General features: G+C 41.4%; 1 protein-coding gene and 1 pseudogene across 1 annotated transcript in view; both read left to right on the forward strand.

Annotated features, from left to right (window-relative positions):
• The window catches only part of spegb (striated muscle enriched protein kinase b), a 123,971-nt gene extending 120,714 nt beyond the window's left edge, over positions 1-3,257 (forward strand). Inside the window, exons 39-41 of the mRNA XM_020453670.2 lie at positions 430-505; positions 847-996; positions 1,110-3,257. Coding sequence (XP_020309259.1) covers positions 430-505; positions 847-996; positions 1,110-1,353 — 470 coding nt within the window. The 3' untranslated portion in view covers positions 1,354-3,257. The remainder of the gene's footprint in view (positions 1-429; positions 506-846; positions 997-1,109) is intronic.
• A 4,928-nt stretch (positions 3,258-8,185) lies between these two features.
• The window catches only part of LOC109904082 (carboxy-terminal domain RNA polymerase II polypeptide A small phosphatase 1-like), a 67,315-nt pseudogene continuing 58,923 nt past the window's right edge, over positions 8,186-16,577 (forward strand).

The following is a 16,577-nucleotide window of genomic DNA, read 5'->3' on the forward strand; positions in this document are numbered from 1 at the left end:
GGGGTGAAAAATGTTGTTCTTGCTTGGCGCTAACATACCTGATTCAACTTATCAATCAAATATGTATCCTTGTGTATAAGAATGTGTATTAATGTGATAGTTTTTTAACCTGGGCAATCTGAACAGGGAATTTCAAGCATATGAAAATGTGTTCTGTGCAGAAAATGCTCTGTAGCCAATCGGTCTGTCTCTGTGGCACAATGTAGACACAGACGGTAAGGGATGGCTCATAATACCATTTACAGATGAACCGACTGAGCGATGAACAGATTGTGATAGATGAATCTTTGATCAATTAATCATGTGTTAATACCAGATACAGTATGTGAACACACGCTAGTTGTGCCACTTTATGTGTCCTGAATGCCTCAAAGTTCTCACACTAACCTTTCCCTAACCTGTTCTCTTTTTCCTAACCTTTCCCTAAAGCGCCTGAGATGTTGAAAGGGGATGTGGTGGGCCCTCCGGCTGACATTTGGAGTGTAGGCGTGTTGACCTTCATCATGTGAGTATGGCCAAGGCTTTGGGCCAATGTCCTTTGAACTAATTTGAAATTTAAGCCAAATCCCAGTTCATTCAAGTACCATTCCTGAGTTGCAATTTGTCCCTATACAGTTCTGTAAGTTTTTAAAGTTTTTTTAATGAATGAATCCATTTTTGCAGCCATCTACACAGTGTAAGAGATGGGCAACTGCTTTACATGAATAAAATCAAACTTTCACGTTAATTTAAATGTCTCAAAATTGTTACACATTAATATTTGACTGTGTTAATTTGTTTATTTTAAGTGCTCTGTCCTGTATGTTTATTTCAAACCTATTTAAAACCCATTTCAAACGTTTTCAGGCTAAGCGGAAGGTCGCCCTTCATGGATTATGATCCACAGGAGGCTGAAGCCAGAATCCTGGCAGCCAAGTTTGACTTGGGCAAACTCTACCAGAATGTGTCTCAAAGTGCCTCTCTGTTTTTAAAGAAGATCCTGTGTAGCTACCCTTGGTAAGTGCAGCTGATAATTAATACCAATTAAGTGCTCTTTTCTTTAGATGAATTGGTCCATTGGTTATATTATCTACTGTCTGCACTGACCCTGGTTGTAACCTCCGTTTCAGGGCCCGTCCTTCCATCAAGGACTGCTACAACAACTCATGGCTCCAGGATGCCTACCTGATGCGGCTGCGGCGGCAGACCCTCACCTTCACCACCACGCGCCTCAAGGAATACCTGGACGAACAGCAGAGCCTGCGGGTGGGGGTGGCCACCAAGCACAAGGTCCTTCTCCGGTCATACCAGAGCTCGCCCCAGTCACCCACCAGCCCTATACCCCCTTTGCCCATGACACCGGTCACACAGTGAGCACGGCTTCATATGTCAAATGCATGAAGGCAGGAGCTGTTGCTGAGAGGAAGTACACAATCTAAACGAGGCAGGTCTTAGGACCGAGCTCCCTAACATGGTGAGATGAGGTGTGACTTTGACCTTTTCAGCCAAATGGACATAAAATCACAAAATCCAGCACTGGTTCTGAATATTGAGGACCTAACCTCTCTGCCTCCACCAGAAAGTCCCTATACTAAGCCTACAGGAAGCCACACATTTTTTGTCTTGCAATGAGACAATCCCACGATGGTTCTTTGTGTATTTCATGGGGTGATACATGTTTCTCAAGGACTGGATGCCAGCTCAAAGTTCCAAACCTCTGCTCTCTTTTTTTATGTTAACAATCTCACAAAGTTTTCATCTGATCCTCTTTTATCCATGTACATCAACCAGATATCTTCTCGAAACATCTAGTGCATGTGTGATTTTATCTTTCCCTAGGATAATGACATTTGTGGAGATTATGTCTCTTCTTAGCATTTTGTTATGAACAAAGCGACACTACTGATAACATCTTTTACCCATGATTCTGGGTGCTACGGTATGCACAACATAGTGCTCAGTGTCATTTTCTATCTCTGATCATCAGAATGTTCTTGAAAACATGAGACGGAATAAATGCATTGAGAAATAATTGTTAGCTAAATGGTCGAGGCAAGATCAGCAATAGCTACCAGAACAGTGAACAACCAATCAATGCAACCCAAATCAAGGAATAGGACATCATCTGCCTGAAAATATTCTTAAAGGCATTCTGATTTGGCCCGTTGAGTCTTTGTCATTATATGTTACTATGTCAATGGCTACATTTTCCTATAGTTCCCATAATTCATGGACATTGCAGAGGATTTGTGTGTACCAAGTCTGTGTATACAAAGGCTGCCTTGAACTCCAGTACCTTAGATTCACATTAGCTGAGGGTGTCTTGAGTCACAGGGTATAATGTGGAAGGGTCATGCTGTAGCTTACAAGTGCCCTTACTAGAGTTCAGATTGAACATTTTGACAAATTACATTTGTAAAATGTGAATGGGTAGAGGGAGTGATGAGTGGCTTAATCTACAGTTAAACAGGACCTCTTTGACTGTAAGAATGTAAATTAGTACACAGATAATACAAGTTCCCACTTTTAAATTAGGATGATGCTTGGAGAAAGAGTGTATCTTTGTTTTGGTGTTATTGCCATATTTGAAAAATAAATGTGTGTAGGTGCATGTCAGTCACATCCACGCAGATGAAGAAAGTGTGAACGTTTCATAAACATAAGAGATTTAATAGTATAGATATGATATATATTTATTGTGGTATAGTCATGAAGTGATGCGGCAAATGAGTGTCATGAAGTTGATTTTTACTTTACATTGTATTTCAGTTTTTAAATCAGCAGTTTGTTAACAATGAAGTATTTCAGCAGGATTCTTGTAGTTGAATACCATTGACAAGTATGATATTAGTTTCATGCCTGCCCTGTGTGTCATATCATGCAGTTTTGTACACAATTATGATATGCCCAATTTCTTGGATGACAGGAGTACTTGGGGTAAATCTATAAAATGGATTTAGAATATATTTCAATGGATTGTGGAGACCGTATTAACATTTAAAAATAGAGAGAGTGAATATTGATGTATGAATACAAAGAAGGAATGTGCAAGACACCTCCAGTACGTTAAGAAGTAAAGTAATTGCAAATTATTATGGAATGGAACTGTTTGCAAGGTTGGTAATGATAAAGTTAATAGTTTTGTACCAAAGTAAGATACCTTGAATTATTGCAGTGTCCCAGGTAATGCACATTGAAACACAAACGTTTGCTTTGTATGTTGAGAATCAATATTAGCTTGAATTAAATAATGAATTATTCGGGGGGGTATTATGATACTGGATGGCTTTGTGTGTGTGTGTGTGTGCGTTTATTTATTTATTCATTGATTGAGCAATTCAGCTGGGGCCTAGATTAAATCAGATCAAGCATTAAGCGGAGATAGCCGACACCCTAGCTGATGTTTTAGCAGTGTCGGAGGTGAAACTGCATTGGAGCTGTCAAATCATTGTCCCGAAAATACAACCATGAGAAAGTGCATGCTATATAAGTGATAATGGAGGATGAAATAGTATGAATACAATCATCGAAATAAGGTTTTTAATTAAAAATCTGAATCATTATTTGAGTATGTTGGTAACCTGTTGTATAAAAGTGATAATGCACTCAAAGCTGGTATTTGGAGGATATATTGACACGGGTGTTGTTAGGCCCAAGACAAAGTCAAGGGCCGGCAAACCGTGCCAATATATCCTCCAAACACCGGCTTTGAGTGCATTATCACTTTTATACAACAGGTTACCAACATACTCTAATAATGATTCAGATTTTTCATTAAAAACCTTATTTCGATGATTGTATTCATACTATTTCATCCTTCCACAAGATATAGTCCCGACACAAATCTATGGTTGTTATCCAAGCCGGCTGGTCGTTCGTTCTATCGGTTCAGTTGCCAGAGACAGGACCCAGTCGTTCCGTGTTTTTGTTCTGTATCTACGGACGCAACCCAGTTATTCGTTCTAAATATTCCGTTGCCATCCTGGCTGGCAACGTTCTTATCCCTTGCTTGACAGCTAGCCAACTACGGCTAACTTAGTCACGTCAAAAAGTGCAGCCAGAATAACAGCAAAGTAGCTGCATTTTAATTTGTTTAAGCTGTTTTCTAGTGACAGTTATTTGAATACAGCCATAACAATGAGCTAATGAGGCACGATTTTGGACTGCCTATTTCAAAATATACTCTCTCGTTAGGACACTGTTGTTCAGAGGAGCTAGCCAACAACACAGCTAACACAATCACTTCAAACTGAAGTTGGAAAGACTGCAAACTAGCTGCACTTCGTTTCGTTTGACCTTTTAAAAATTTACATTTCTTTGTATATATCCATAAACATTTCCCCAGATGATTCGTGATTTCAACTGGCTGAGAAACGCTGTCTGCATGCTGTATTGTCCCGACTCCCGACACGTTCATTACTATGGGACACCTGGAGATCGAATTTGAATATTGAAACTAAATGTTTGTCTAAAATAAATGTGAGATAATGTCGAGATGCTATTTATAGTGGAGATCAAGTTTAGAAATTGCTTGGCTGGGCTGATGAGATAGTGGATTGCACAGTCAGATCAAAAAGAGTAAATAGGCATTTTAATGTCATAGATTTAGCCGGTGGGAACTTATGGAACAGATACAGGCTGGAATGCAGTTTTAACCAATCAGCATTCAGGATTAGACTCACCCACTATATATATGGAAATAATGACTCTCAAATTGAAAAACATTCAATTAAATAATGAGGATTTCGATCAGCCTAATCGAGGTATAGATTACATCTGACATTCCAGTGTTAGAAGTTGTAAACAAGGCTGCATGGGATTTATCGTAATGCAACTCCGTGCAGCCAATGGCAATGTCTGCTTTAGGTATAATGCTAGGAGCCACTTGTGGATTTGGCAGCTCTAATGCGGTTCCACCTCTGACACCGCCAAAACAACCGCTATGATTGAATAGAGCCCTTGATGCGGCTCTTAACCTTCTTTGTTCTGTGGAATCTCTCTGAATCTGGCATGGAATTGCTACGAATAATAATAAAGAACATACATCTTAAACCCATTAATTTCAGTTTGTGTTATTTCAATTGAGCTTTGAGTTGTGTCTTTGTTGTTCACATTTAAAAAGCACTCATATGAGCAAAAATATTTCATTTTATTTGGAATGTTTACATAATGAATTTGAGTTTGGGGGGAAAAAAATATTCAATATTAAAGCTTTAAACCTCACTAAAAGCTTCACTCATACATAAATTGTACTTAAACCCAAAATGGTTCTCCAGTAGATTATTAAGAAAGTCTCATCCTTTGTTCAAAAATGGCCATTTTGACTTTATAGAGATTACAGCTTCTCATTTCAGACTAATTGAAAAATAAAATGTTGTATAAAGTTTCGCCCTACTTAAACAAGCCTTACAAAGCTGGTTACAATTTCATTTTTATCCTCCAGAAAATATTGAAAAAATATATGTGATGAATGATGAATACATTTGCATAACACAACCAACCAACAGTAACTCCTGTTCAGGCTATCCTATCCAATCAATCAGCCAGTCGTTATGATATGGGGGGTAGTTTAATGTTAGCACATAGTTAAGCACCACTCTGCCAGGATGCACTTCCACACTCCATCCCCAGGTGGCAGCACCAACTGAGTCTAAGCGCTTAGCCAAGCCTTTATTTGCACACAGGTGTGAGTAATTAGGATTGAGGTCGACTTCCTCACATGAAATTGTTAAGCACTGTATGAATTTAAGACTTTCCAAGCTGATGAAACGAGATGTATGTTAGGAGAAGTACAATATGATCATAAGGAGACATAGAATTCAGATGAGGAATGGAGGGGATGCAGAGGAGGCCGAAGAGAGAGGAGGAGGGTGAGCTTGAGTCGGCTAAACATTTTCAGGAAAAAAGGGAGATGGTTTAATGAAGAAGAATGGTAGAAAGTGTAAGCAGAGTGAGCTGTATGCCAGATCGAAATCTGGAGGAGGGCATATAAGTGAATGAGGGTGAATTATCAGAGGTGGCAGGTGTGGTGAAGTCCTTGGAGACAGGTTTGCACCGGTGGTCAGGATAAAGATGAGTCTGTGACGGTAGAAGTGACATTTTTGGAGAAAGTGGACCCCTGCATTTTGGCTGATCCATTTGTGATTTCAGGGTGGGTGAAAATGAGTTGGATGCTGTGGAATCGGTAATGGTAACCCAAAAGTGGACTTGTGATAATTGTTTGTGTTTCTGCTGGTCAAAGGGAGCCTGCGATTTGCGCCAAAAATTGGGGCAGGAGATGTGTATTGTTTTGCTCTCAAGAAAAGGTCATCATTGAAAGGTGAGATTACTGGGATAGCGCTAAATCTTAAAGTGGACCAACTGAAGGGAAAGATTTCCGATATTTGTGATGCTCGTCGTTTGGTGCGACGCAGGCAGGTGGCGTGAGTGGTGAAACAGAAGAGTCATTGTCTGTTCTTTTAAGTTTTGCTGTTGAGTCTCTGACCAACAAAGTGATGTTAGGATATTTCAGTTATCCCGTACGAGCTTATATGTCGAATACATTACTGTACGATGTTACGGGTGTCAAGCTTCTGAGCATGTGGCAGCAGTGTGTAGGGAGGTTCCTGGTGTCTAAGGCACTGCATCGCAGTGCTAGAGGCGTTACTACAGACCCAGGTTAATTCCTGGGATGTTCTAGAAGAAAAAGAAATGCACACCTATTAAGACGAGGTGCTGGCTAGCGGAGTAGAAAACTTGAAAATAAAAGAGCCGCACACTCTAGGAGCTCAGATGCAAAAATGTAATTACCAACGTTTCGACAGCCTAGCTGTCTTCATCAGAGTATAATCACAAACACTGCGGGATGACTCGTTTATAGTGTCAAAAGACACAGGTGTCTGTAATCATGGCCAAGAGTGGCCTAATATCATTGGTTGTGTTTGTATGCTGTTCTTTGTATGACATTTTAATATTTGATTTTTAACCAATGATATTAGGCCACTCTTGGCCATGATTACAGACACCTGTGTCTTTTGACACTATATAAACGACTCATCCCGCAGTGTTTGTGATTATACCCTGATGAAGACAGCTTGGCTGTCGAAACATTGGTAATTACATTTTTGCATCGGAGCTCCTAGAGTGTGCGGCTCTCTTTTATTTTCAAGTTCATTCCTGGGATGTGCCACAACTGGCTGTGGCCAGGAGTCCCATAGTAAGAGACACAATTGGCCAAGCATCATCCAGGGTAAGGGAGGGTTTGGCCGGGACGGCTTCACTTGGCTCATCATGCCTTAGCGACTCATTGAGGCGGGCCAGGTGCCTGCAGGCTGACCCTGGTCGCAAGTTGAACAGTGTTTCTTCATACACATTGGTGCAGCTGGCTTCCGGGTTACGCTGGAGGATGTTAAGGAGCGCGGTTAGGTGGGTCTTGTTTCGGAGGACGCATGACTCTACCTTCACCTCTACTGTGCCCGTTGGGGAGTTGCAGCGATGAGATAAGATAAAAAAAGGGGGGTAATATACTCAAAATAATAATAATAATTTGTACAAATTACAACTACATTGAGAGCATCTTGACTGGCTGCATCACTGCTCGGTATGGCCACTGTTTGGCATCCGACTGCAAGGCGCTACAGAGGGTAGTGCGTACGGCCCAATATATCACTGGGGCCGATTTCCCTGCCATCCAGGACCTCTATACCAGGTGGTGTCAGAGGAAGGCCCTAAAAATTGTCAGATTACAGCCACCGAACTCATAGACTGTTCTCTCTGTTCCCACACAGCAAGCCAGAAGCCAACAGGACCCTGAACAGCTTCTACCCTCAAGCTATAAGACTGATAAATAATAGCTACCTGGAATATCTGCATTGACCTTTTTTGCACTAACCTCTTTTGACTCATCACATAAACTGCTGTTTATTATCTACCTCAACCCCTGCACATCAACACTAATGCAGTAGTGAGTGCATTAATTGTCTTATTTGTTCATACTAGTCCCCCATGGGATTTGAACCGACAACCCTGGCATTGCAAGTTCCATACTCTACCAACTGAACCACTCAGGACAGAAATTATAACTTGTGTTATTATTTTCCTATTTATTCCTTATGTTATTTTTCCTCTCTGCATTATTGGGAAGGGCCTATAAGTAAACATTTCACTGTTAGTCAACACGTTCATTATGAAGCATGTGAAAAATACAATTTGATTTGATTTAACAAGTGAAGTAATAAGGGATCATAACTTTCACCTCGATTCACCTATCAGTCTATGTCATGGAAAGTGCAGATGTTCCTAATGTTCTGTACACTCAGTGTACGTCACAGTGCTTCTATAGCTATATACACCATGATACTGCCTATTTCATTTAGCAAACATAAAGCTCATAATCCAGTGTCTTTTTCACAGTCAACACACCCATATTTCAGCTTTAATTAGCTTTAAAACAGCAACATTTTCTCTCAGCATCAATGCAAAAATATTTTGAACAGCATGATATTAGCTACATCTTTCTCTTTACCCCGTGACAAAATGTGTAAAATGAGATATATATATGGGGCCCAACCAAATTTCTGCAAAGCCCACCTACCAACGAATTTCTAACTATGCCACTGATTACTAACCTCCATTCTCCTTCGTTAGTCGGTTTCAAGGCTACCCCTGTCGGCTGCTCCTGATCTACAGTTTACTACAAACATCCAGCTTTCAAGAAACTGTAAAAATGCGTCTCTCGAACATCTCGTTATGTCAAGGCAGCATATCGTATTTTCGATCGCTAGAAATAGCCTACTGCTTGGAGGAAAAGCATAAATATTATTCAATAATGTTGTCTACTGTTAAACATCCATTATGTTTTATGATCCGGTTACTGTACATATGTATGAATTGATGAAAAAATAAACATGGGAAGTCGTTTTTTGTGGCATTATCGGATATTACAAAATATATAAACTTTTGTCGCTTTAAGACTGGGCTGCCTTGAAACCGTCAAGTTCCATGTTTGTATCGAGAAATTGAAGGTTCTGAACTGAACTGCATATTGAAACAAAGTTGTCAACTAGAATCTCACCATTTTATTTCTTTATTTTAACATTTTATTTCATATGCACCGATGTTTTCAAGATATTAGCTTTAGAATAGGGTTATTTTACTTAATTTTCCTGCGGTGAGTGGCAAAATATAAATAATATTTTCTATATTTAAACTTCCTTGAGCTATTATTATACATAGTCAACATTATAAACGGCTGTTTTTCTTTATTTACGGAACAAATGGACATCTCTTCCTCAATAATCACGCAAGTAATGAGGGATGAAGAGGATAACTATAGTCTGCGCGACGAAGGTGAGTTTGGAAAAGTTTTCAAGAAGTGTTCTGTTGCGCATGACAAAGTGAATATACATACACAAGACAGGATGGTGTTTAGATGGTCAAAGCCAGAACTAAATAAATAAATCCATTTTAAAGTTCAACGGAATATGTAGAGACCCCTGTAATATTGCACTACTATAAACAATTGCTTGAAATTATTGTAATTTACAGTCAAACTTTTGACTAATCGAAACTATCATTGTGAAGCCATATAGCTCGCCTAGGACATGGCCCACTGAAAGGCCTACATTATGTTTGCTAGTAACATTTTGTTCGGCATAGCATCTTGTATTTATAAAAGGATGTAGTTGAAATTATTGAGTCAACGTAGGAAATCACAACCGAGTGTTTGAAAGCGTTGGGGGAAGGGGCGGGGCCGAAATGACTTGTATGACGTTACCAATGTTTTTGATTTGTGACTTGTGACTTGATTTGTGACAATCCGACCAAATTCACATAGCAATGTTATAGAGCTGTCATTCTCATTGAAAGCAAGTCTAAGAAGTGGTAGATCTGTTCTATGTGTGCTATTTCTATGCGTCCTGTTCTTAAATTTAGTTTTTGCATCTTTTATTTTCAGTTTTGTACACCAGCTTCAAACTGCTGAAAATACATTATTTTTGGTTATGGAAAATATATTTCACAGCGGTTTAGATGGTACGAGGATTCTGTACACTATACTTGCTTGTTGAACTGAAATTAGGCAAACTATTAGAATTTTAGAAACTAGGAAATGGCAGGGTGATTTTGGCATAGTGCATCTTCAAGTTAATTTTGTCGTACAGTTATGGAAACAATGTAGGATACACCTTTATGGCTAAATAGCCTGTTAGTCAAATGAACAAAAATGTAGCAGTTCTTTTTTATTTTCTGGTTTTCACTGAACAAAAATATAAAAATGCAACATGTAAAGTGTTGGTCCCATGTTTCATGAGCTGAAATAAAATGTTCCACATGCACAAAAAGCTTATTTCGCTCACATTTTGTGCACAAATGTGTTTACATCCCAGTTGCTGAGCATTTCTCCTTTGCCAAGATAATCCATCCACCTGACAGGTGTGGCATATCAAGAAGCTGATTAAACAGCATGATCATTACACAGGTGTCCCTTGTGCTAGGGACAATAAAAGGTCACTCTAAAATGTGCAGTTTTGTCACACAACACAATGCCACAGAGTTTTAAGGCAGCGGGCAATTGGCATGCAGAATGCAGAGCTGTTGCCAGAGAATTTAATGTAAATTTTACTACCATAAGCCACTTCCAATTTTTTGCAGTACGTCCAACCGGCCTCACAACCATAGACCACGTGTATGGTGTCGTGTGGGCAAGCAGTTTGCTGATGTCAGTGTTGTGAACAGAGTGCCCCTTGGTGGCGGTGGTGTTATGGTATGGGCAGGCATGAGCTACGGACAACGAATACAATTGTGTTTTATCGATGGCAGTTTGAATGCACAGAAATACAGGCCATTGAGGCCATTGTGAGGCCCATGTGACCAACAGATGCATATCTGTATTCCCAGTCGTGTGAAATACATAGATTAGGGCCTCATTTATTTATTTCAATCGAATGATTTCCTCATATGAACTGTAACTCAGTACAATCTTTGAAATTGTTGCATGTTGCTTTTATATGTTTGTTCAGTATATGTTGGACACCAATTCAAATTGAGTAGTTGTCCTCCAAGAGACATCAAGCTACTCATGTTCAGGCTGTCCCACTACTACACTACCATTGGTCGACTGCCAGGTGTCTGTTCACAGGTCACGCACCAACCCCCGAAAATGTGCAAGTGCACGCTTCCCCAGTGGGACCATTGCAGTGATCCCACCGCTGCCACCAATGTAGCGGAAGACAAAATGGCAACAGAGACTCGGACCATGATGCAGAATAAGGCATCTAACAGTCTGTGCCACATAAGCCCGGGCCTCTGGGCAGAGTCAGTAGTCAAAGCTCCCAGGCTTGACAGAGGCTATACTCCCTCCACTGATCTGTATTTCTATAAACAGGAAAGTGTTATTATTATTCCGACAAAAAATGTTGTGCTCTGCATTTACTTTTATGCTCTGTGGTCATCTCTTATTCTCTGCATTGTAGTGTGGCTTGTTATGTAAACACAGCAAAAAAAGAAACGTTCCCTTTTCAAGACACTGTCTTTCAAAGATAATTGGTAAAAATCCAAATAACTTCACAGAACTTCATTGTAAAGGGTTTTAACACGGTTTCCCATGCTTGTTCAATGAACCATAAACAATTAACGAACATGTACCTGTGGAACGGTCGCTAAGACACGGTAGGCAATTAAGGTCACAGTTAATCAAATATAGGCCATGAAAGAGGCCGTACTACTGACTCTGAAAAACACCAAAAGAAAGATGCCCAGGGTCGCTGCTCATCTGCTTGAAATTGCCTTAGGCATGCTGCTAGGAGGCATGAGGACTGCAGATGTGGCCGGGGCAATAAATTGCAATGTCCGTACTGTGAGACGCCTAAGACAATGCTACAAGGAGACAGGACAGACAGCTGATCGTCCTCGCAGTGGCAGATCACGTGTAACAACACCTGCACAGGATCAGTACATCCGAACATCACACCTGCGGGACAGGTACAGGATGGCAACAACAACTGCCTGAGTTACACAAGATGTCTTTTGGTGGAGACGTTGATATTTATAGTAAATAATTCATGTGCTTTTGGTTTCCTACCCTTCAGCATAGGCTAGTCTTTAATGTTGCATTAATGTGGGCTGATCAACAGTATGTTAATTATAATTATGTGTACAGTTCTGCTGCCAAGCCCTACACACATCCTGTTGGAGCAATGTACATTTAAACTGGTTACAGCGGGACTGTTTTTAAGAAGGTGCAGCACTGCAGAACATTGTCTAGAACAGGGTTATCTCTATTAATTACATTTATATCTGCACATTCAGTATGTTTCAGTGTGTGCAGGTTTTTGTTCCAACAAACACTACCACCTGACTGATTCAGCTAATTGTCAAGACCTTATTTTGATGAATTTGGTGTTTTAATTCTGAATCTGATGCTTGTTTTTGGGGCTGCTGGTGCTGAGTTGGTCTCTATTCTTGTGCACTGCTCACACAACTTAAAACATCTGCTATATATTGAGTGTACAAAATATTCCTAATATTGAGTTGCACCCCTTTTTGCCCTCAGATCAGCCTCAATTCATTGGGCATGGACTCTACAAGGTGTCGAAAGCGTTCCACAGGGATGTTGACTCCAATGCTTGCCATAGTTGGCTGGATGTCCTTTTGGTTGTGCATCATTCTTGATACATTCGGGAAACTGTTGAGCGTAAAAAACCCAGCAGCATTACAGTTCTTGACACAATCAAACCGGTGTGCCTGGCACCTACTACCATACCCCGTTCAAAGGCACTTAAATATTTTGTCTTGCCCATTCACACTCTGAATGGCACACAAACACAGCCAATGTCTCAATTGTGTCAAGGCTTAAAAATCTTTCTTTAACCTGTCTCTTCCCCTTCATCTACACTTATTGAAGTGGATTTAACAAGTGACATCTGACATGTACGCTAACAGTCATTATAGTGAGACTGTTCCTACACCCTCTTGTGGATCATTTGAGCTCTGGGTGCACCAAGGGCTGCATGGCTGCCTCTCTGTGTTCACTTTGTTGTGAAATACAATCTAGATAGAGGTGGCGTATACTCCAAGATGGCTCTGAGTGCCTTCTCTCGTCTTCTATTGGTTTACTTCCTCTTGGTTAAAGGTTGTGTGGCTGTGGCTGTATTCCATGAGAGAGGGGCCAAGCTAGAGGCAAGGGGGTTCTTGCTGGGCCCTGTCACTTCACACAGCTTTTAACCAAGTGTGAAGACGTCTCAGATAGTGGTGTGATCTGTAAACCTTGCAGAAAATCAAATACAGGCACCTTTAAAACTACGGGCACACTTGATAAAGATGAGCAAAAAGACTATATAAAATAAATTATACAAATACTGAGCTGTAGAACTCGCCAAAAAAACAGAAACCACTGGTTAGATCTGCCATTCCTATGGAGAAAAATGAATGGGGAAAGAAAAGGGTTTGGGATAAACATTGAAAATAAGGTCTGAGGTTAACACAGACTTAGGAGATCTTATATATTTTGTGCTATGAGATGATATTAGTCACTTAACATTACCTTAAGGAATTATAAAGCCTTTGTGTGCTTTTTTTTATTATAGAAATGCTTAAAAATTCACAAAATATTACGTAAACTGATGAAGATTATCTCATAGAACAAGATATCCTAAGCCTGTGTTTACGACAGACCTTATTTTCGACGTTTATACAAAAACCCTACAGAAAAACACACCTTTTCCCATAGGATTTGTCTGACGAAACATGGAGGAGTTAGTGCCTACAAAAAGACACCAGTACTATTGCTCTCTATTGCATACTCAAAAAATGGGAAAATTAATATAAAAAAAATAAAATAAGAATAAAAAATCGTTCGAGAAAGTTGGCAGAATCACACATTTGCTATACAATGTAACAACTCGTATTCGGAAGAATGGATCAAGGGGGACATTTTTTTATATTTTAATTTAACCTTTATTTTACTAGGCAAGTCAGTTAAGAACAAATTCTTATTTACAATGACAGCCTACCTGGGAACAGTGAGTTAACTGCCTTGTTCAGGGGCAGAATGAAAGATTTTAACTTGTCAGCTTGGGGATTTGATCCAGCAAACTTTCTGTTACTGGCCCAACGCTCTAACCCTAAAGTAGGCTCCCAGCTGCCCCTCAAACCACTAGACTACCAGCAGAGATCGTGAGACAAAACAACCCGGGCAAAGGACTACTAAGAACAAAGAGAAAAAGGGGAAGGAAAGACAGTGTACAGCAGTGGTTGAGGAGGAATAAAACAAAGATTCACGCTTCCTGCTCTCCAATGTCCAATCACTTAAGGGATTTTGTACACTCATATGTTTACATCCCTGTTACTGAGCATTTCTCCTTTGCCAAGATAATCCATCCACCTGATAGGTGTGGCGTATCAAGAAGCTCATTAAACAGCATGATCATTACACAGGTGCAGCTTGTGTTGGGGACAATAAAAGGCAACTCTAAAATGTGCAGTTTTGTCACACAACACAATGCCACAGATGTCTCAAGTTTTGAGGGACCATACAATTGGCATGCTGACTGCAGGAATGTCCACCAGAGCTGTTGCCAGAGAATTTAATGTGCATTTATCAACCATAGAATTGTTAGTATGTCCAACCGGCCTCACAATCGCAGCTCAGGACCTTCACATTTGGCTTCTTCGCCTGCGGGTGTCACGAATCCCGCTTCCTGAGTCTGTGTTTGCCTGTTTTTCTGTCCTTAACTAAGGACGAGCGCCAACGTAGACGTGAGACCAACAGCTGCCTCTACTGTGGTAGCTCGGGACATTACATCTCCGTTTGTCCTCAGCGCCCGTTAAACTGCTCGGCTCGTTAAGTTTGGGAGGTTTGTTAGCGAGCCAGTTTCAACCTCTCAAGAGCCCTGTCAGACCTCGTTTTCCTGCTACCCTCATAAATAAGAATCAGAGTTTAGCGATTAACGCTTTCATCGATTCAGGTGCCGATGACAGCTTCATTGATGCCGACTTAGTGGAACAGCTGGGGCTTTCCAAGGAGCAATTACCGGAAGCCATTGAAGCAACCACTCTGAATGGCAGTATTCTGGCACGGATCACTATGAGGACTGAACCGGTTAAGATGTTGTTGTCGGGGAATCATTCAGAGGTTATTTCTTTTTTCATTTTGCCTTCCCCCCATGTTCCTCTGGTTCTTGGATACCCCTGGCTAAGAGAACACAATCCTTCGTTCGATTGGGTGACTGGTAAGGTCACTAGTTGGCGCATTGAGTGCCACTCTAACTCCCTCAGGACTGCCTGTTCTCATGCTGTCCCCAATCGGGTCAGTGAGTCTGCTCCTCCTGATTTGTCCCTGGTTCCTGAAACATATCACGAGTTGGGTGAGGTGTTCAGTAAGCAGAAAGCTCAGTCACTTCCTCCCCACCGACCTTATGATTGTACAATTAAGCTGTTCCCTGGAGCTGCCTTTCCCAAGGGACGGTTATACAGTATTTCTCGACCTGAGCGGGAAGCCCTGGAGACCTACATAAAGGAGTCTCTTGCTGCAGGTCTCATTCGTCCCTCGTCATCACCCCTGGGAGCTGGATTTTTTTTTGTGAGTAAGAAGGATGGCTCTCTTCGACCGTGTATTGATTATCGGGGGTTGAATGATATTACGGTCAAGAACAAGTACCCCTTGCCCTTGATGAGCTCCGCTTTCGATTCTTTACAGGGTGCTACTGTGTTTACGAAGCTTGATCTACGCAATGCGTATCATCTGGTTCGGATCAAAGAGGGGGACGCGCGGTTGACTGGATTCAATACACCTATGGGACATTTCGAGTACCAGGTGATGCCGTTTGGACTTTCCAACGCTCCAGCAGTGTTCCAAGGTTTGGTGAATGACGTGCTGAGGGATATGATCGGTCTGTTTGTGTTCGTTTACCTGGATGACATCCTGATTTTCTCCAAGGAGCTTTCCAGCCACATCCAGCATGTTAAGCAGGTCCTGCAGCGGTTATTGGAGAACCGTCTGTTTGTGAAGGCAGAGAAGTGTGATTTTCACGCCCACACTACTTCCTTCCTCGGGTACATCATCTCCAGGGGTGAGATCAAGATGGACCAAGAGAAGGTTCGGGCGGTTCGGGATTGGGCCCGGCCCGGTACGAGATTGCAGCTCCAGAGATTCCTGGGATTTGCGAACTTCTATCGGAGGTTTATCCGTGATTACAGCCGGGTGGCCGCCCCTTTTAACTGCTCTGACGTCTTGCACCAGAATTTTCTGTTGGACACCTGAGGCAGACCGAGCATTTCTGAACTTGAAGAACCGATTCACCAACGCGCCGATTCTCTCTCAACCTGACACTTCCCGTCAGTTTGTTGTTGAGGTGGACGCGTCTGATGTGGGGGTGGGCGCCATCCTGTCCCAGCGTAGCTCCACTGACGGTAAACTCCATCCCTGCGCCTTCTACTCTTGTCGTCTTTCACCAGCTGAGAGAAACTACGATGTGGGTAACCGGGAGCTTCTTGCTGTGAAGCTTGCCTTGGAGGAGTGGCGTCACTGGTTGGAGGGAGCGGAGCAACCGTTTGTGGTCTGGACTGACCACAAGAATCTGGCTTACGTGCAATCGTCTCAACTCCCGTCAGGCCAGGTGGGC

The sequence above is a fragment of the Oncorhynchus kisutch genome, linkage group LG2, assembly GCF_002021735.2.
Source record: "Oncorhynchus kisutch isolate 150728-3 linkage group LG2, Okis_V2, whole genome shotgun sequence".
Classification (NCBI taxonomy): Eukaryota; Metazoa; Chordata; class Actinopteri; order Salmoniformes; family Salmonidae; genus Oncorhynchus; species Oncorhynchus kisutch.